At 43.1% G+C, this 20,061-nt stretch overlaps 1 protein-coding gene and 1 long non-coding RNA gene across 12 annotated transcripts in view; one reads left to right on the top strand and one right to left on the bottom strand.

The window, feature by feature from the left end:
• The window catches only part of Dst (dystonin), a 316,182-nt gene extending 310,392 nt beyond the window's left edge, over positions 1–5,790 (bottom strand). For 4 of the 8 annotated variants that reach the window (XM_033756554.1, XM_033756555.1, XM_033756557.1 and 1 more), the window contains exons 1-2: positions 5,586–5,789; positions 5,175–5,382 (exon numbers count right to left, since the gene is read on the bottom strand). In XM_033756554.1, the coding sequence (XP_033612445.1) occupies positions 5,175–5,382; positions 5,586–5,588 (211 nt within the window). In that variant the 5' untranslated portion in view covers positions 5,589–5,789. Of the gene's footprint in view, positions 1–5,174; positions 5,383–5,585 lie in introns of all 8 variants that reach the window. The other 4 variants (XM_033756553.1, XM_033756561.1, XM_033756558.1 and 1 more) reach the window with 3 other exon arrangements.
• A 3,022-nt stretch (positions 5,791–8,812) lies between these two features.
• Positions 8,813–17,077, top strand: LOC104857823. 4 transcript variants are annotated; one of them, XR_004514505.1, is made up of 4 exons: positions 8,813–8,886; positions 10,641–10,726; positions 11,355–11,524; positions 16,424–17,077. It is a non-coding gene; the product is annotated as an uncharacterized LOC104857823 (long non-coding RNA). The 4 variants fall into 4 exon arrangements; XR_002025143.2 differs by having other exon boundaries at positions 8,814–8,886; positions 10,672–10,726; XR_004514504.1 differs by having other exon boundaries at positions 8,819–9,119; positions 10,672–10,726.
• Positions 17,078–20,061: the final 2,984 nt, after the last annotated feature.

The raw sequence follows: 20,061 nt of genomic DNA, 5'->3' as shown, positions 1-20,061 counted from the left end.
AGGCCCTCCCTTCGCCCTTCGCCCGCAGCGGGGGGCAGCACCCTCCTCCTCCACAGGGAGCTGGGGTCCGCCCTGCGAGAGGGCGGCGAGTCCCCTTCAATTTGACGGTTTGCCGAAGTGCTGGGGGAAACAAGTGGCACCCTGCCATGGAAATAAATGTGTTCAATTAAGAGTGACCCCATGGCCAGGGATGCTGCTCAGTGGAACCCGTGCCTGCCTCGCAAGTGCAAGGTCCTGAGTTCAATCCCCAGTACAGCAAAAAAAAAAAAAAAAAAAAAAAAAAAGTAACCCCAGGTCAGCTGCCTGGATGGAACCCAAGCAGGTTTCTAGTGACAAAGGCAAGTTTCTTCTCCCACCAGTCTTCTTCATGGAGACAATGCAGATGGTGATAATAGTGTCTAATGCATAAGACTGTGTGGACAAATGGGCACGCACTACGCACCATTTACTGTTATTATATTACAATATTATTATTACAATTATTAGCATAAATCAGCTTGTTGTTGCCCATTCTGATCCATGTCAACTTCACCTCTTGACTGAATCTTCCTTCCCTACTTTCACACGGACCAACACTTTGTCCTTGATGATTTTTTTCCTTCTATTTTGCTGTTGTTTGTGTATTCTGAACCATGTTCCCTTAATTCTTAGTGGAGGATGGAGTTAACGCCTGAAAAAACTGTATGGTTTTGAAAAAATGTATTTCATTTATAGCACTTAACTCCAACTGGGCTACTTTGATTTCTCAAGAAAAAGCAAGAACACATCTGTTTCTCTCCTGACCACTGGTTTATCCCCTGAATTTGATCCCTCCTCCCAGCAAACCTCTAAAATCGCTGTTGTGTGAATATTAATGCAACTCAGCAGATTTTCATGTGCACGCTGGTTCATGAAAAAACGGGTTTCTATGGAACACCTTGAGATAAAAGGGTTAGCAATTAGATCCCAAGAGTTACTCTATTTACAGACCACACCAAAAAAGAAAATGTTCTCGCTAAACTATCTTCTTCCCAATGAGTACAGTAATTTTGAGAGCATGATATGGTCATTTTGAGGTAATATGGTCATATGGTCTGTATTTTTGAGTTTTCATCAGAGACCAATATAGCAATGTACATCTACTGATTTTTACTGTCCATTTAAAGAGCCCATGAAATGAACAGAAGCTGTCCATAAAACAGCTTTTTGCCCCAAGCACTCTTGTAATGGAAATATTGGGTCGATATGTTAGTAATAATGGTGTGTTCCACTGGGAACCGGCAAAAGCATAGCACGAAAGACATTGGTCTCTGGAGTCAAAACTGCCTGAACTCAGATTCTAGCCCTATGACCTTGGGATGTTTCTCCTCTCTCTACAGAGTCCTGAACTGAAAAACTGAGAAAATCACAGTTCCTATAGGGTTCTTGACAGGCTGAGAAAACAAAAAAATGTTCAATAGAGCAGCTGACCATCATAAGCTATCATTTATAGAAAGTATTTTCCATGTGCCAAAAAGTCTGCAAAACATTTACACTCACTATCTTATTTAGCACCACAATAAAGACCTTGGATAAACTGGGGTTGAAAAAAGTTCTGTAATTTGTTCAAATAAACACAACTAGTTAGTGGCAGAAGAGAAACTGAAATGTAAGACTGCCTAAGTACAAAGTGTGACTCTGCTTTGGTCATTCAATTCTAAATTCAAAAATTCTGACTTTAAAGTAGCATTACCCCTAACAAGCCATGTACTCTTAATAGGTATTTTAAGAGTAAAGAACCTAATTTAAAATATCCTGAAGGTGGGCCAGGGATTTAGTTCAGTGGTGCCACCACCTGCCTCAAAAGCGTAGGAACCCCAGTTCAATTCCCGGTTTTAAAAAAAAAGATTATAGATATATATATAGATATATCTAGATATGGATATAGATATATCTCCTGAAGGTAAAACGAGATCCATATTATTCATATAAAAAGCATTTATATAACGAGTGTTACAAAGCATCTTTCCTTACGTCATGTCACCATATTCTCACCTTGGCCCTGAGAGATAGGAAGTGAATATGCTATAATCCAGATGTTAACAGGATGAGACTACAATAAATGCACAAGCTCTTTTAAAACTCTAAGGTAGGGCTGGGTTAATCAGCATTAGAGAGCTCACCCCAACCCCAGGTCCGTACTCTCAGAAGTCACGCCTCAGGACTGCACTCAGGCCCCTATGGTTTCTGCGTCATCCTACATCTGTCCATGGAGTTCAACCCTCTGAAGTACTGGGTGTTCTGCTTCCCTAATTCCATCATACTCTTTAAATTCCAGGTAACTCTTCCTCTCAGAAACCTTCCAGGACCTCCCATAACTGCCTTCTCCTTCCAAGTGCATCAGACTCTAAAGAGTTCTTGTAATACAAGGTAGATGCCAGGCTGGGGATTTAGCTCAGTGGTTCTGCTGCCTGCCTCACAAGCACAGGGTCCCAAGTTCGATCCCGGTACCCCCCACCCCCAAAAATGAAAATGAGATAGATGCTTACAGCCATTACAAATCTCTCAAACCAAGCTGTAATTGTCTGACAACATATTCCTTTATCATTGTAAACTATGACTTTTTAAAGGCAGAACTTTGTGCCATCTTCACTTTATTGCAGAAGCTAAGTATCTGTTAAATGTGGGTGAATTAAGGTAGTCCACAGACCACATGGCCTTTTTGACTCAGCTGACACTTTCACAATCAATTCTACTTTTATGGCCTTAAAAAACAAATGGAGGGCTGGAAATTTAGCTCTGTGGTGCTGCCTCGCAAGCACAAGGACCCAAGTTAGGTCCCCAGTACCAAAACACAAAACAAAGTTAAAAACAAATGAAAACATTAAACCTCCTCCTTTTTTTTCCTGAATGTCACTTCAGGTCTTTCAAGAGATAAATGTCAAAGAGACAGTGAGTTTCAAGGAGTGCGTGAAAATATATGAGATGAGAAGGAGAATTATTAGCAATATATTTTCAATAGCACCACCACATTCCCTCAGACAAAATACAGCCTTATCAGCGCACTCAGTGATCAGTGGCCAACTTCATTCACAACGCATCTGAATCTCCTAATTTAGCCACATTATGAATTATACCTGTGGCCTAGTTCCTAAGTCATCCTCCATGTATGATTATCTTTTACAATTTTACCAACATCAGTTTAAAACAGTATGCTTCCACACTGTTGTTCATTCTGTTTGGTTCTATTTTTGAAGACTTACTGTCAGTTTAAAAGTAGGAACAGAGCTCATGTCTGTGATCCCAGCAGAAAGAGGCAGGAAGATCATAAATTCAAGCCCAACCTGGGCAACTTAGCCACTAGTAACATTTTTGTCTCCAAAAATAAAAGGGCTGCCAGGGATGTAGCTCAGTGGCACCAAACCTGCCTTGCAAGCCCAAGGTCCTGAGTTTGATCCCCAACACCTCAAAAGCCCTGGGTTCGATCCCCAGGAGCCCAAGTCATGATGATGATTTAGACAATTCTGAGGTCTTGGCCACTTCACAGGTACCCCACAAACCCCGGAGACATTTTCACATGGCCTCTGCATGTAAACAGTCTCTGACCACGTGTGCACTGCAGCCTGTTAGACCCCAGGACTTCCAGTCTTTCCCACCTACAGCGTACTGTGATGCTTAACACCAACTTCTCCTCACACATGCCAGGTGGTTTCTTCCCCAATTTTTATAATCTCACCCCCCTGACAAACACCCACCAGAACATCCACTTCCCATTAAAGAATGCACAGAATCGGCATCCTTCTTTGAAGTAGTGTGCCGCAGGCCTCAGCTCCCACATACCCTCCCCTGAACTACATTCTCTTCCCCTGGCCACAGCATCGGGCACAGGCACAGTGTTGCCACCTCTCCCTTCCAACAGGCAAGGAGGGATGGCAGAGTGACTTGACACTTTTGGTACCCCAGGAGGGCAGGAGCCAGGCCAAGGCCACATCTGCTCAGCCTCTGGGCTCCCAAGCAGTCTCCACGACCCTCCTTCTTATCCTCTTTTCTGCTCCACCCCTCCTCTTCAAAGGCCGGGAGAGGCCAGCCAGCATCTCACAACAGAAGCCAGAAGAGGCTCCCGGCTGTTGCCCCAGAAACCCAGACTAGAGAAGGACTGGCTGGGCTCTGTTTGTTTTCCCGTAAATCAGAAAATCCCACTAGGGGGACTCTAGGGGGACTCTAGGCAGCCTGGGTGGCTGTAATCTAAGCTGGTGCCCTCCAGCCCCCTTGGAGGAAGAGAAAGCCCTAAATTATTGTGGGAAACAAAAACTGAGGAGCCCTCCAGAAAAAGAGTAGGGACAGGAGAGGAGAGGAGGCCCAAACCTCTGATTGCAGAAACAAACTAAAAAACTACTGATCTCTGACCCTTTGCAAGAGAATCTCTGTGGACCTATTCCATCCTGCCCTGTACCATTGAAGGCGTGGAGCAACAACCATCCCTGAAAGGGCGCTCTCCTGCACAGAACACACATACATAAACCACACTGGCACTGCAGGGTTAAAGGGTTGATTTCCACAGTGCTCTCAGCTTTCAGCTGGGTAAAACAAGCCATCACTTCTGGTTAGGCTTTTACAGCCAATGCAAAGGGACACAGGCAACAGAACAGAAGCACTCGCCCCTCCCATGTATTAATTAATCAGGAATGTATGATGGTAAACCCTCAAAAGCCCAGGGACTGAAAGCTGCTATGGACACACAATGCCAATGGATATGGTACATTTTGTAAAAAGAGGACATCCAAGCTGCTGAACTATGCAGTGTGATGCTGTGAACCAAAAAGTATGTATTTACTCAAGGTAGATCTGTGTAGCTCAGTGCCTCTGGACAAAAATGAAAACAAAGCCTGCTTTCTCCAAGCTTCCAGCAAATACAGGAGGAATCACTGGGTTAGTACTCTCCAGTGGCTGAGGCATGTAAATAGTGTCTCTAAATATTTCCTCACATTTTAAATATATTGATTTATCCAATCAGATAGCACAGCCAAACAGCTTAGTCACCAGCAGGCAAGGAAATTGCTCCAGCGGTATAAGGAGGCAAAAGTAAACATGGTCACGCTCCCCCCACCTGGAGGACACATCTCCGCCTAGGGCATGGCTCCCAGATATGGCCCTGGAACAGACAGGAAATTCTGAAACTCTAGTCCTCACTCCAGCCCTTCCCCACTCCCGCTTACCTGCTATCCTAAGCACCGCCCTCTCAGCAGGGTCCAGCACAGAGCCCCCTTGAATGTTTCTTTTGGATCGCTCATGTTTAGGTAAATTCCAGGGTAAGGTGTCTCCAGGAGCTGGAGATGCTGAGCCAGATTTCTGGCTGAAATCATCTTCGTCAGAAAAATCCGCAGAGGAAGACATAGAGCAGCGATAGGATGCGTTCCCGGAACTCTACAGAGGATGACACAGAAAAAAGCATTACAAGCAGAATGCTCACATATGCTCATAGATTTACACGCGCGCGCGGGCACACACACACACACACACACACACACACACACACACACCGCTGAGCACCTCCAAACGGTCTGGCATCCTGCGCCACCCTGAGATTGGGAGATATACACAAAAATAAAACGAAACCCAAGGCTCACCATCTTTTCTCGGCCTCGGCCAAGTCTCCGATAGTAGAAACAATATTCAGGCAGTTCCAAGACATGAAGATCTTTGCACAGAAGTGTGTGGCCTGCTATCTGGCCACCAGCTCACAAATGACTGACCCAACAATAAAGCCAGAATCAACAGCCTCCCCGTTACCAATCTAGAGTGTTTGGCTCCCCCACCAGGACAGGAGAAACATTTTCTATGCCTAGACTGCTGGTTAATTCATTAACACAACTAACTCCAAGTTTCAAAACAAAGCACAAATGCAGGATGCCGGGTCCCAACTCCCTTCCGCTTTGAGTCCCCGCCCCATCTCCTCACCAGTTGTGAGCCCGTGTCCTCTATTCAGTCTTCTTCCTGAGGCTGAGGCAGGTTCCCAGACAGAAACACGAAGGGGGAAGGGCTGATTCTGAGAAGAGCCTTAAGGCTGGGCGAGCACAAAAGACTGTTTTCAAAAGCACAAGGCAGTGCCAATAAACAAACATCTGAACTCCGTGTAGAGTTCTTGAGATAATTTAAACTTCAGGCAACAGAACAGCTGCCAAAAATGTAAATGAGAATGATGCAGGCAGTGACAGGAAAGGGTCCCAGCTCCCATTCTACAGAGTGAAAAGTGAAACCCGCTGTCTTTATCCAGCACTTCGCCCGAAGGTTACTCCTCCCTGACCCAGCAGGATCCTATCTTGCAAGAAAGGACTACATCTTCCTTTGAAGAAGAAGGCACAAGACCTTATTCCTTCCCTCTTTATTTAAAGAGCCATGGGCTGGCTTGCTAAGGAAACCAAGATGCTGAATATCTGGGCTGTGAGCAGTTACAAAGGATCAAATTTTTACCTTTCCATTCCTTTCTGCTAAGGCTGAGAGTGAAGATGTGAAACTGGTGTAACTTGAATTCCTGAAATGTAAGTTGCAGCTACAAATTCCTAAGAAGCAGGCTGCAGGCAGAAATCAGTGAGGCATGCTCTGATTGGAAGCAAAAACACTGAGGGGTTCACAAAAGCACAAACAGGCCGTGTGAGCAACGTTCCAAAGCACTCACCCAACATACGTGAAATGAACTATAAATGAGTCAGGACTACTGCCCGCCCCCCACCAATTATGCAAGCATGTGTATGTAGCTAACATGTGGCGAATACCATTTTAAAAGTTCACATACTATTTCCCACAAAGTAAGGTACAAAACACGCATCTTTACTTCTAGGCTCCTCCCCCCGACACACTTCCTATTTATTTCACAAGAAATTTTCCCTGCAACAGAATTTTTTTTCTTTTTCCGGGACCAGGGATTGAGCTCAGGACCTTGAGCTTATGAGACAGGCACAGTGCCACTGAGCTAAATCCCTGGCCCTTCACAATAAATTCTATTTCCTTGGCTAACAAATTTATTTAGATTTTGTGCGCTATGCTACCAACAAGGAGGCATTAGGCAAACTTCAGGCAAATAAGTAAGTAAAATTGATTTTCTGCATTGTAGCTGCAGTCCATAGAGAGTTGTGAGCAGCATTAGGTCAGTCACAGCCTGCCATTATCAATCCGATTCATATTCCATGCTTTTCTGGAAATTCATCTTATGCTTTCTGAGGTTTTATGTTGGCTGGATCTGTGAGGAAGGGTGACATTCTTAAAGACTTAAAAGGGTATTGGGTTTCTTTGGTTGCCTCCTGTCTGCCTCAAGACGGCTTCCTACCTGTCCTTAGCTAAGGTCACCCTTTATTTGTGGAGTTGTATTTCTTGTTGGTCTGCACAGTTTTAGTGAGTATAGTAATAATTAGACTATTTATCTTTATAGACAGATTTGGGAAATAACTGTTAAAGAATTGTTCCTTTCAAAAGACCACTGGTTATTGATTTTTTTTTGCAGAGTAAATTTTTCTAATGGCCCGAGTCTCAGCTGAGTGAACAACAAAATGTGATTTATGCCATGACATAAACACTATTAATCACACATAGCCAGATGGGAAGGGTTACCACCCCCAGACCCAAGGGTGTTGATGGGTGTGGCCTCCAATCTGGTCCTGTATCATAAGCAGATAAGTGAGGAAAGGAAGAAAAGGCAATCAGCAACATCTCTTTCAGCAGTGTATCATCGGAAAATACAGACCACACACATACACAAACTGAGGGAAATTACATAAATTATAATGGTAAAGACTTTCCCTAGCTGCATGGGTGAAGTGCTTTAACAATTACAAAATTAGATTTTTTTCCTCACAAAAAATTTCATAATCACTTTTTTTTAAATGTAAGGTAAACCATACAAAATTAAGCCCACTGGAACACTGAAAACAGAATGTTGTTTTGTTTTGTTTTTGGTACTGGGGATTGAACTCGGGTCCTTGCATTTGCAAGGAAGGCAGTGGAACCGCTAAGCTAAATCCCCGGCCCAACAGAATAGTTTTTAATGAAGCCACTTTGAAGTGGATGGATCCAACAGAACTATTATATTATTTATTTCAAAGGACTTGCAAATTATGTCTTATTTGATGTTTCTAGAAGGAATAGTATTGTAGAAAATAGTTTATTTATTTAGGTTATGAGTAAGGCAACAAGCTAGTGGGCCTGAGAGAGTGGAGTGACCAGCCACACAGACTAAAAATCAAGACCAGAGAGTGAACTAGGTCTCTGAACAAAGAGTGAATTTCCTCAGGCAGCATGGGATGCAGCCCACCCCTACTACAGGGACCACGTGCAAACACTCCCTAGTAATTTCAAGGAAATTATTATGCAAATTTACCAGTTCCTTCCAAGATCCCAGTTTCCATTTAAAGCCTACAAGTCAAAGAACTGGGTTAAACGCCCAAGTCCCAACTGGTCATTTTAAATCCAGAGAGCCAAACGTGACCACTAAACAAGGTGACCTCTAAACAACTCAGTAATTCTTGTGCTGTTTATAATTAGTTCTAAGTCGAGGGGCCATGCAGCCACCCCATTAGGGGCCCCTCCTAGGAATCCAGGAGCAGCTCTCCTTCTCCTTATTTTCAATAATGGGTTAAACGCCCAAGTCCCAACTGGTCATTTTAAATCCAGAGAGCCAAACGTGACCACTAAACAAGGTGACCTCAAAACAACTCAGTAATTCTTGTGCTGTTTATAATTAGTTCTAAGTCGAGGGGCCATGCAGCCACCCCATTAGGGGCCCCTCCTAGGAATCCAGGAGCAGCTCTCCTTCTCCTTATTTTCAATAAAACTCTTTTTTTTTTTTTTTTTCTGGCAATGAAGATCGAACTCAGAGCCTTGTGTCTGCAAAGGAGAGGTGGCACCACTGAGCTGAAGTCCTATCTTCTTCCATTGGTTTGTATGACTTCATTCCTTGGCGTTTGCAGAACCAGAGCCCAGTACACATGATGTCAGTATGAGAGTGCAGTACTACTGTGTTTTGTTTGGAGAAAAGCAAACTTGTTCTCTAAACAGCCTGGAGCTTAACCTTTGATGTGCAGCTTGGTAGAGCAAAGCAAAACAAGAGGGCTCTTGGGACCAGCAAAAGCAACAGGGTCCTATCTCTTACTCCATTCTTAGCTTCTAAGGTTTGTATCCTGTTAAAATACAAATCTCTATGTCCATCAGTGGGTGAATAAATAAGTTACAGGATATCCATGCCATGGGATACTCTAGTAATTTTTTTTAAATGTTGTCGATTAACATTCAACAAAGAGTAGAAAATTCATATAGAATGATTCCTTTAAAAAAAACTGCATTTAAATCTGGGAAACAGCGGAAATGCCTGTCAATCAACGAGTAGATAAAAAAGATGTGGGTTGTTTTTACACAACGGAGTACGACTCTGCCACAAAGAAGGAAGAGCTTCAGACATTTATAGCTAAATGGATGGACCTTGAGACCATACTCTTAAGTGAAATAAATCAGACACACGCGTTTAAATACCACATTATTTCTCTAGTGTGAGAAACAAAAGTGGAAATAAGGACTAAAATGTATAATAGATGCTGGGAAACAGGAAGAAAATGCTCAAATGGGAAGGGGAACAAGGGAGAAGGGAGGGAGAAAGAAAGGAATGGACAAGAAAAAAAGTGAAAATAGAAGGAAATAATGGAAACAAAGCTTTTGTACATAGGGAGGGGAGGACTCAGGCTTGAAGGGAGGTGGGAAAATATAAAATTTATTTTTTAAAAACTGTACAGTGTGCATGCATATGTGTAGGTAGTCAGATATTTACCATCATGTAAAATCTCTGAGTAATGACTAAAATTATGAATGTACTTTCTTATCATTTTTAATCCAAAATAAATACATAAAAAGGTTACCAAAAGGAAACTCCCAAACATCAAAAGCTCTAAGAAATATGAGAAAATAGAAATAAAGTATTTGTAAATAGGAAAGGGAGGAGGGGTGAAGGGAGGAGGGGTGAAGGGAGGGCAGGGACAAGGGGAAAAAATGAGAACCAAGACCTGTCATGTAGAGGTACAAGATCCCAATGATGAATGCAACTGTACTGTATACCTAAAAAGTACCAATAAACTCAACAAGGAAAAAAAAAAGCTCTATGAAGAAGCAAGTATGTTAGGCAGTGTTTTTAACTGTTAGACTCATGGACTCCCCTGACAAGTTAGTGGATGATAGAGAAACCATTGTCCAGAACAAAGGAGAAGACCAGATACACATGAACTCCGCATGCAGAGTGAAGGGGTCCTGACCCACTGACCCTGACCCCAGGTTAAGGCTCCAATTCACACCATCATTTGTCCTGGCCACTTGGCGGGCATGGAAAGAGCTCATCTACCAATGAGGGCAAGGGTAATCGGAGCACAGTGAAGATGCAGCTGGCCTTGGTCATAGCACTGTTAATATTTGGTGGCTTTTTGCATAAGGGCTGTGAGCTACCTCTGGACTGATACTGAGTCTCTGAAACCCACACCCCTAAAACATAAACCTAGGTGGGGACAAACTTAAAAATCCTATGTTGTATCTTCTACAATCTAGCGATTAAATCAGTATTAATAGCTGAATTAGATTTCTAAAAGTTTTAAACTAACTTTCCGACTAGCAAATTCATTCACATGACATAAAAATAACCAAATCTCTTAAAGGCAGAATAACTTCATAATGTAACATTTTCAGAAGGGGAACTGAACAATGACTTCTTTAACTGAAGCAAGTCCCGCGAGGAGTTTGAGTAAGTACAATGCAACTACCTAAACTGGCTCTGGCCCTGCCTTGGCCCCCCCAATCTGTAGGGAAATTGGGCACATGACATTCTCCAAGGAATGAGAAACAAGTACAGAGGTGAGGATCTGTAAAACAGCCAGACCTTTACAATCCCAGAGGTCGGAGGGTAAACTTTCTGAAGCCAAGTATTTATCATTTAAACACATTTTTGCATGTATATTTCAAAATAAATTATTTGTTTTTTAAATGAGGAGGGCCGAGGATTTAGCTCAGTAGCGTGTGCCTGCCTGGCAGGTACCAGGTTCTGAGTTCAATTCCCAGTACCCCCGCCCAAAGAAACAGTTGGACAAATTCTGACTGCGTGACATCTTACAAGACAGCTGTCCTAGATTCTCCAAAAAGTCAATCATATATCCTGGAAGGCCAGTTCCAGGTTTACCAGACAAAAGAGACCTAACAAATTCATGAGCTTTGATTAGATTCTGGGTTTTGTTTTGTTTTTTTAACTACAAAGACATTTTAGGGACAACTGGGAAAATCTCAACATAGATCATGGGTTATTTAGTAGATAACATTAGGAAGTTACTGTTAATTTTCTAAATTATGACAATAGTATTGTGGTTGTCTTTCCTCAGAAGATTCAGGCTGAAGAAACTTTTTATGTCTGCATTTATTTTCACTAAGTTATTCTGAATGAAAACAGAAGTAGTGAATGTGACAGAAGATAAAATCTATTCATTGGGCCATTTCAACTTTTCTGCACATCTGAATATCTTCCAAATGTAAAACTGAAGGGAAATATGCGGTAAGGCACAGTAAAGTATTTCTTCAGTATTTCTGTCTGTTTGCTTTTTAGGTCAGAGTCTTGCTACAGAGTTCAGACTGGTCTTGAACTCAGCCCAGGCTGGGTTCAACTCACAGCAATCCTCTTGCCTCAGCCTCCCAAGTGCTGGGACTACAGACGTTCACCACCACACTCAACTTTTTTCAGCATTTTGAAGAGTTCCTTGGTCCAGGCCATGCTCACAAGGCCAACATTCTAAGGTGGTGAGGACACAATGATACTTTCAATTTAAGAAATTTCTCATAAAATCGGGAAAGCATCAGAAACAGGAGCCTACCTACATGAATAAACCACCACAGAAAGTAATCTTTTTGCTTCCACTCTAAGCATAATTTCAGACAGAATGTAAAAGAAGTTCCTATGTATATTATTAATTTAAAACACAGACCAGTGAACGCAAAGTAGGTTCAAGGTTCAACATCACGTGAATTTTATAGTTCAAATAAACAAAAGAGATCAAAATTTAGAAAAATTGAAGACCTAATTTCATTTAATTAAGCAGGTACAAATACTAACTTCTTACAGTTTTGTAAAAATAAATGGTAAGTCCCAAGTCTAACCTTATAACCAATTTTTTATTTAAAAAGACATTAAAAATTGTGGAAGCATTATCTGATTCTAGAGATTCCAAGGAACACAACCTCTACCACAAATAAATAGGTATAGAAGAGGACAGTTAAGAAACTATAAGAAAGTGAGTTTATCCCCTTGAAGACAAATTGAAACAAGGTAAATTTGGGGAACCTCGTGCTTGCTTTAGTAAACCAGTTGAACAATTCCAGTACTACTACAGCAGATAAACAGCTGTTAATTAGCCTCTCACCTGGAAACTGCCATAAAGTAATGGGGGTGGGATTGGTGAGGCCTTGACCGATGTTCAGTCCCCCTTAGAGGGGAGACCTGCAGGCACCCACAACTCTGACAGGCAGAAGAGCTTGGCGGAACTAGAAGAAGGGAAGACCACAAGAAGGGGCAGCTGGAAGGTGGCTTGGTTCTAACCAAAAGAGGAAGCTTCCTTCAGAAGAGTTAAAAAGGTTTCTACCTGGGGGAGAGCCCAGTACATCAGCGTGTGAAAGAACACTGGGATTCAGAACCCAGCTCTTTCTAGGGTACAATGGCTGTACACTGGTTGGAGTGCCCCTTGCTACTGTATTTCTTGGGATACTGAGCTTGTTGATGAGCTAACTGATGGGCACAGAAGGGAGAAACTTTCCAATATCACTTTACTCTAGCTGTGAGGCCTCTACCACAAGGGAGGTATCAAAGCACTCTCAAAGTATCAAGTACCTCTCTTTGATAAAGGTAAGAATCAAAGATTCCTTTCCTTCTTTCTGTAAAGCTCAAGTTTCCCAATGTATATAAAGGCCACCTTTTCTTTATCCACCCATCCAATGATGAATATTTAGGTTGATTTCATATCTTGACTATTATGAATAATGCTGCAATTATGGGGATGAATGTATCTCTTCAACAATAATTTCGGGTCCTAGTAGAAGCATGGCTTCAAATTCTACCCAATTTGGGCTTATTACTAAGAAATTCTGCAAGACTTCCTTCCCTTCAGCTTAAGCGGTACATTCTGAAGCAAGGTGGCATGGCAGCGGAGAAATAGCCCATGCAGAGAAGGCAAGAAAGCGGCAAGCCTCCTTCACCCTTTTATCCCATCCAGGTTACAAGCCTTTCGGGTAGTGCCACCCAAACCCAGGGTGGGCACTCGCACAGGAACTGGGATAAGCCAATTAGTGGACACATACCCTTAATCCCAACATCCCACTCCCAAGATCCGGCCACCTCCCAAAGCCCCACCTATAAGCACTCCCCACTCTAGATACAAGCCATAAAGTGATGTGTGCCATGATCCATCATTCACATGAGCCGGAAAGCATAAACACAGGACCTTGCAGAGACCAAATCCTACTACAATCTATGCTGTCTACAGAGTTAAAGGTACATGCGTGTTACGGCAAAGAGTGAATCTTGGGTGAAAGCTATATGCCTTAGGAAAATCGTTTGGCTTCTCTGGGATTTGATTTTTTTAAATCTGAAAAACAGGAAAAGTAAGAGCACCCAATGTAAAGAGCAGGCGTGGTAGAATAATACAGGAAAAGAGCTCAGAGCGATGCCCAACATAAGGAAGCATTCGGTGCATTTTAACTACTCGGTGATGGCGCCATTCATACATGTTTGATCCAGGCCTAGATGACTGACTGCAGTTGAGCTAAAATGTCACTCAACTGTCACTCCAGAAAATCTGAAACAACAAACAGAAACTACAAGTTACTGGAACCAGGTCCCGTTAACAATGCCTCTCAGGAGACAAAGTCCATGAAGCTCCTGTATCTGTCCTTCCCAAGCCGGGCTGTTGAACCTTCAGTTCTGCAGCATGTTCTTATACGGTTCTAACACAGTCTTCTGGGGTTGGGGATCCCTTTCAAACTCATCGGCCCCATTACTGGAGACAAGAACAAAAACTTAGACAAACACATTAGTATAAAAAAGAACAAGAATGCCTGTTCTGTTCTTCCCTATTGACACATAAGCTAGGTTGTATCTTTACACTGCCTCTATGTTTCCATTTTCATTACCTGTCTTCATTAATGAGGCTGCGCAAAATTGTTTTAGCTAATAGCTTCTACACAGTTATTTCTTTCATTTCAGTTACTGCTTAAATTAAGTGGAAGAACTGCTTTTTCATTTGTAAAGAGTGTTTATTATTGAAATGACTCAATCTGTGAAACTTTAGTTACCCGCAATCCCACTCTACCACTTTCTGAGGAAAGCAGTCCTGCAATGTGCATGTTACGTAAAAACAATTCTGCCACCCTGCCTGTACCAGAGCCCAGACACAAGGAGGTACTACCTCTGAGCTGATGTGATGGGCAACTCTGCCTAGATGAGCTGCTTCGTACTGGAAGGTAGCAAACAAATCTAAGAGCAGCCCAGCTCTGCAAAATAAAGGATAAGGCATCCTAAATGCCCTAATACTGGGTTTTTGCCTACAGTACCTGAGATACATCCAGAAAAACTACATGCCTCAAAGCCCCTCCATCTACACTAAGGGCTATGTCAGTTTCACTTTGTCTTTGCAATAGAGTTCTGTTTCCCAAGTCAATCAAGGCCCTTCCTTTCTTGACTCAATACCTACAGGAAGCCAGGTGGCAGGCAGAAAGCAGGAGCAGCCTGCAAAAGAATACCTGGTTTTTCTTTTCCACAAGACTAAGTCTGTCAAGGCTGAAGTTGCAAAAAATGGGCAGAGATCTCTGCACAAAAAGACATTCAAAGTGGTACTCGGGCCGAGACAGGAGGATCGCAATTTCAAACCCAGCCTGGGCAACTTAGTGACTTAGCAAAACTCAAGGGACTCCAGATCCCTAAAGAAACTGGAGACTGAGGATGTAGAGCACACCAGGGATGGCTAAGGGGTGTATGGAGTTAAAATGATTTAAGCTGGGAAAAATGAATACACCTTATATTCCAGTCAGAGACTGAGATTCAGACTCACAGGGCAGGCAGTAACTGCTTTTCTTTTCCATTAGAATCCTGGTTCTTTTAAATGTGCTCCAGACAATGAATTCACTGTCCTGGCAGGGTGGCTTCAGACTCAGACAGGAAGCTCTGCTAACAGGGACCAAAGTGCTGTGTGTGTGGTGTGTGTGTGTCTCTCTCCCTCTCTCTCACACACCTAACAGGATCACCACAGCAGCTACACCCTCCTATATTCCCTCCTTCCCTGGCATCGTTTTTTCATTTTAAGGTTACTTTGGGTCATTTTAGGACCAAGAAGAAGGGAATCTATTTTCTGGCTTGCTTCTTTGCCTGTTTGCTTGATGATATGCAGAGCGGGGGGGGGGGCAAGTCTCCAACCCCCGGGCCAGAATAAGTGGGAAGGACACAAGGGGCTTAAACATAAAGGGCAGATGCCCAACAATAGGGGGGGGGGGGGGCAAGTCTCCAACCCGCGTGCCAGAATAAGTGGGAAGGACACAAGGTGCTTAAACATAAAGTGCAGATGCCCACCAAGGAGACTGGGAAGCAGAGGAGAGGGAGGTTGTAGAGGGCCTTGTACGCAATACTGGCCCCTGGCTTGACCTTGGACTGGACTGCTGTGAGGCTACAAGCAATGTGCCCTATAGACAGCTGGTGACTGACAGTGTGGAGAGTGGTCAGAGGGCGTCAGATTGAGACAAGACCAGAAGGCAGTCATTTCAACAGACCAGCAACAAGGGACAAGACCTGCATTGCATCCCTCCAGTTAGTGACCGAAAGAATGGGGTACATTTGAGAAATACTTAGAGGCCAGACAAAGAGAAGGCTAGAGAACACAGGGCTGCTGCTGATAGAGAGGCAGGTGCGGTAACACCACAAGGAGTGAAAAGGCAGCCGGAAGTCAGATGTACACAGCAGCTAGCACAGGGGAAAAGAGTGGGTCTCAGGCAAGCCTCACCTGGAGGGTCCAGATGTTGGGTGCTTTCTGAGAAGCTGCCCAGAGCATGGTGATTCCAACTGGTTTACAACACATGGATGGTTGGATACCAGCTTCCCAGACACCTGCATTGCCCTCCAGCAGCATGTGGCCTTGAGGGTGCAGCGAGTGCAGCAAGTGTCCAGCCCTGGACTTACAGGAGCTCCAGCTGGCTGGCATCACTGCATGCTAGTCATAAGAGCACTTTGTTTCTGCTTTTTCTCATATACACAAAGAACAAGAGTGCATAAGCCATCTTGTCCATTTTCCCCTCAGACAGGAATTACACTTGGGGACATAATATGCAGGACTCTGTTTTATTTTTAGCCTTGTAACAGGTAAGGCTCATGATATTATTCTACTTGAAAATAACAATGTCCATATTTCTTCTTTTACAGGGTATGATAAAAAGTACAAATGATGACTGCTACTGAGTGCCACAATGGAAAGCAGAGATCCTCAATATGAAAAGCCTGGTAACAGTATGCACAAGTTTGTTCAGGGCAGTCAGCTGTGAGGTAGAGTTAGAAGGTACGTTTTAAAGTGTGCCGAAAACCATGGGTACCAAACAATGCATTTCATCACATTTACACAATCATGCCATTTCAGATTCCAGCTTTTTCTCTGTAGTTTTTGTTTTGTTTTGTTTTGTTCTTTGGTACCGGGGATCAAACTTGGGTCCTTGTGCTTGTGAGGCAGATGGTGGCACCAACTGAGCTAAATCCCCGGCCGAGATTTCAGCTTTTAAAGGAAAGTCATCATGAGAGATGAAAGAGACCAATGGAAATCACAGGGAAAAAATGCACTAATCAAGACCACAGGAAGGTGATGCTAGTTGCAATTTTTTGACCTTGCTGGAATTATCCAGGCTGTTTGTACCCAGAAACACTATGGTGAACTCCAAATATCGTGAGGGCTTCTTAGAGCATTTAAGAAATAATGTGTGTAAAAAAGTCTTTAAAAATTGGCAAATGGTTGCATCGCTTCTGGTATGGTAATTTCTGAAAAATAAAGACATTACAGTGTGTTCTTTTCCACCTTATTCACTGGATCTGACACTGTATAACACCTGGCTCCTTCCCAAAGTCAAAGTGACCAATGGCAGGGAAACGTTTTGAATCTATTCAGGACATGGAGGTAGCCAGGACTAAAGACATGAAAGAGGACCTCCAGAACTGCTCCAGAAAGTGGCATGGATGGTGGGTGGTGTGTTCGTAGGAAGGGAAAGAATCCTGAGAGGAATTAACACCAATGTGTCTTTACTGTAGCAAAATTTTTTAACTTAAACATATACTGTATTTTTCAATCACACATGCAGCTGTCTATAAGCAGTAAGCTGTTCATACTGTGCCTACAAAGCAAATGCACTCTCTCTTTCATGATGCCTGCTGCAGAGCCCTCTTCTCACTCAGAATCCCAACTCCAGCCTGGCAGCCCCACAATCCTCTCCACCTTAGTCACAGTGCGCTCTGGTGATCTGCGTGGATTCCAGTCTCCTGACCTTTCTCCCTTCCCAGCTGCCCTCCTGGTCTTGGAATATTGCTTGAGTTTTGTTTTAAATCCCCCCTTCCTCAACAGGTGCTTTCCTAGCCACTCTAACAGCCTCCAATAACATAGAGCAAAGTATGTCTGAAAATGTGTACCTGTATCCAGAAAACAATGTGACAGACTATCAGAAACACAATACATTCAACAGCCGATCCTTTATGCTGTGGTTCACTGTCCCCCTGAACTGATCTATGTATGTCCACAGCACAGGAACCAGCTGGACAGTTGGCAGCTGAAGAATCCAGGTACCTTCAAAAGTGTAGTCTATGAAAATTTGAAGAGACATAATGATTACTTCATTTTTTTTTTTGGTACCGGGTAGGTAGGTACTGTGCTTCTGAGCTACATCCCAGCCCACAATTAATTTTGTGTCAACTTTACTAGGCCAAGCTACCAAGTTTTTGGTAAGACATCAGCATATGTGTCTCCAAAAGCATCTTTAAATGTGGTTAACATTTAAATAAGGAGACTTCAGTACAGGAGATTACCCTCTACAGTGTGGACGGATCATATCCAATCAGTAAAAGGTTAAAGAACAAAGAGTAAGTTTTCCTGATGAAGAAATTTTCCTCAAGACTGCAAGAGAAAAACACTGTCTGAGTTTCCAGACTGATGCCTTGCAAAAGTTGGGATCAGGACTATTAACACCAACTCCCACCGTAACTTCCAGCTGCCCTACAGATCTCAGATCTATTAGCCCTACAATCTCATGAGCTAATTCGAGCATAGTCTGTGTGTACCATAACCAATATGTCCTGCTGGTTCTGTTTCTCTGGAAAACCCTACCGGGACAACTGGCTACTACATTTCTTTATCAGATGTTTATGACTCACCTGGACTACATCCAGGGAAGAAGAAGCATCTGCTACCGTTCCCACTTCACAAATTTATGGAAAGAAAGGATCTGCAAGACTTTTACTAGTCTGAGTACTTCTGCACTCCACAACTACCCAATACCGCCATGTAAAAGTTACTCCACAGCTTTGGTTTGCCCATGTTTAAAATGTATAAAATCACAGCTACTTAATAAACATTCACAGTATGAACAGGATGAATGTGAACCCTCTAACATGATACCTGCCTAACACATAATACCCAATACCTTTTTGCAGCATTTCATTTTAAGATGAAAAGGCAATGTGAAAATGAGATTAAAAGTTCTTAGGAGAGCAGTGATTATAGTTACAGAGCCATGAAGCATACTATTTTGAGGACCTGGAAAAATATTCCAACTCCCTTCACATCACTTGTATACTCTTGCCTAAAATTATAATGATTCAGTTTTGGTTTAGAGCTTATTTCCCATCAAGCTTCTCATAAATAAAAAAAACTTTAAGTGGTATTAGTTATTTATACTTTACTGTGAATATAGTCATCATCCTATGTCCTGAAGAAATGTTCTGACAAAAAGTAAAGGGGACACTGAGGCTGCCTGCGTACAGAAAGATAAACAGCCTATTTCATAGTTTCTCCTCGATCCCTGTCTGCCCAGCACAGAGACAGGGAATCAGCAGTGAAATGAGTCTCTGTCCCAAGAGAAATGTAGCGGGCCCAGCTGGGAAGCTATTCAAGAGAAATATGGCCAGGAGCCCTGGCTTTTAATTTAATGTAAAAATCCACCCCTCAGCCTCGCCAGTCCAGAGCAACAGCTCCTCCTTACCACTCTACGGAGTCAGAGACACACGGCCTTATCTTCTTACCTGCCTCCCCCACTCTCCCAGGAGAAAACAGTCTTCCATCCAATCTGATGGGAGTCAGTTCTGTGACCAAGCACTGGTGCCAGGATGTCTCAAATGCTCCCACGAGAGTCAGTCACTCCACAACGTCCCTGTCTGCGACAGGCTTAGACAATGGCTGGGATGATCAAATATGTAAAACATCTTAAGCGACTAGTAACTTAGGCAATTTCTCCTCTAAAGGATGGTGTGAACCATCTGAAAGCAATTAAAGCTGGGGGGGGGTGTGAAGAAAAATAAAAGTTTGCACAATTTTGTAAATTCTTTGCCCTCTTATCGTTAAATAACCCTCCCTAAAAGTCTTCATTCCAGAATAGGGAGTACAGGAGGAATTCTGGGAGTGTGAAAATGAAAGAGGGAAAGGAAAGCTTCAAAATCAGAGGCAATGAGCTTCAATTCTTGCTTCTGCCATTTACTAATTACTGTACATGGCTTTGTAGCAGGTCCTAAGTGGCCACTTTTGAGAATCCTGGACTCCTCATCTAAAAATAGGAACCTAGGGCCAGGGATTTAGCTCAGTGGTGCCACCATCTGCCTTGCAAGCATAAGGTCCCAAGTTCGATCCTGGGGACCAAAAATAGAAACAGGGACCTATCAGTGTTGTTACACTGCAGAAGCAGCAAAAGCAAGAAGGAGGAGGGCCGGGCATGGTGGCGCACACCTGTAATCCCAGCACTTGGGAGGCTGAGGCAGGAGGATCACTGCAAGTTCGAGACCAGCCTGGGCTACATAGTGAGTTCCAAGTCAGTCTC

The sequence above is a fragment of the Fukomys damarensis genome, unplaced genomic scaffold, assembly GCF_012274545.1.
Source record: "Fukomys damarensis isolate Sample0158 unplaced genomic scaffold, DMR_v1.0_HiC HiC_scaffold_27, whole genome shotgun sequence".
NCBI classification, from domain to species: domain Eukaryota; kingdom Metazoa; phylum Chordata; class Mammalia; order Rodentia; family Bathyergidae; genus Fukomys; species Fukomys damarensis.
The sequence above is the reverse complement of the archived record's forward strand: the minus strand, read 5'-3'. Positions and strand labels throughout refer to the sequence as shown.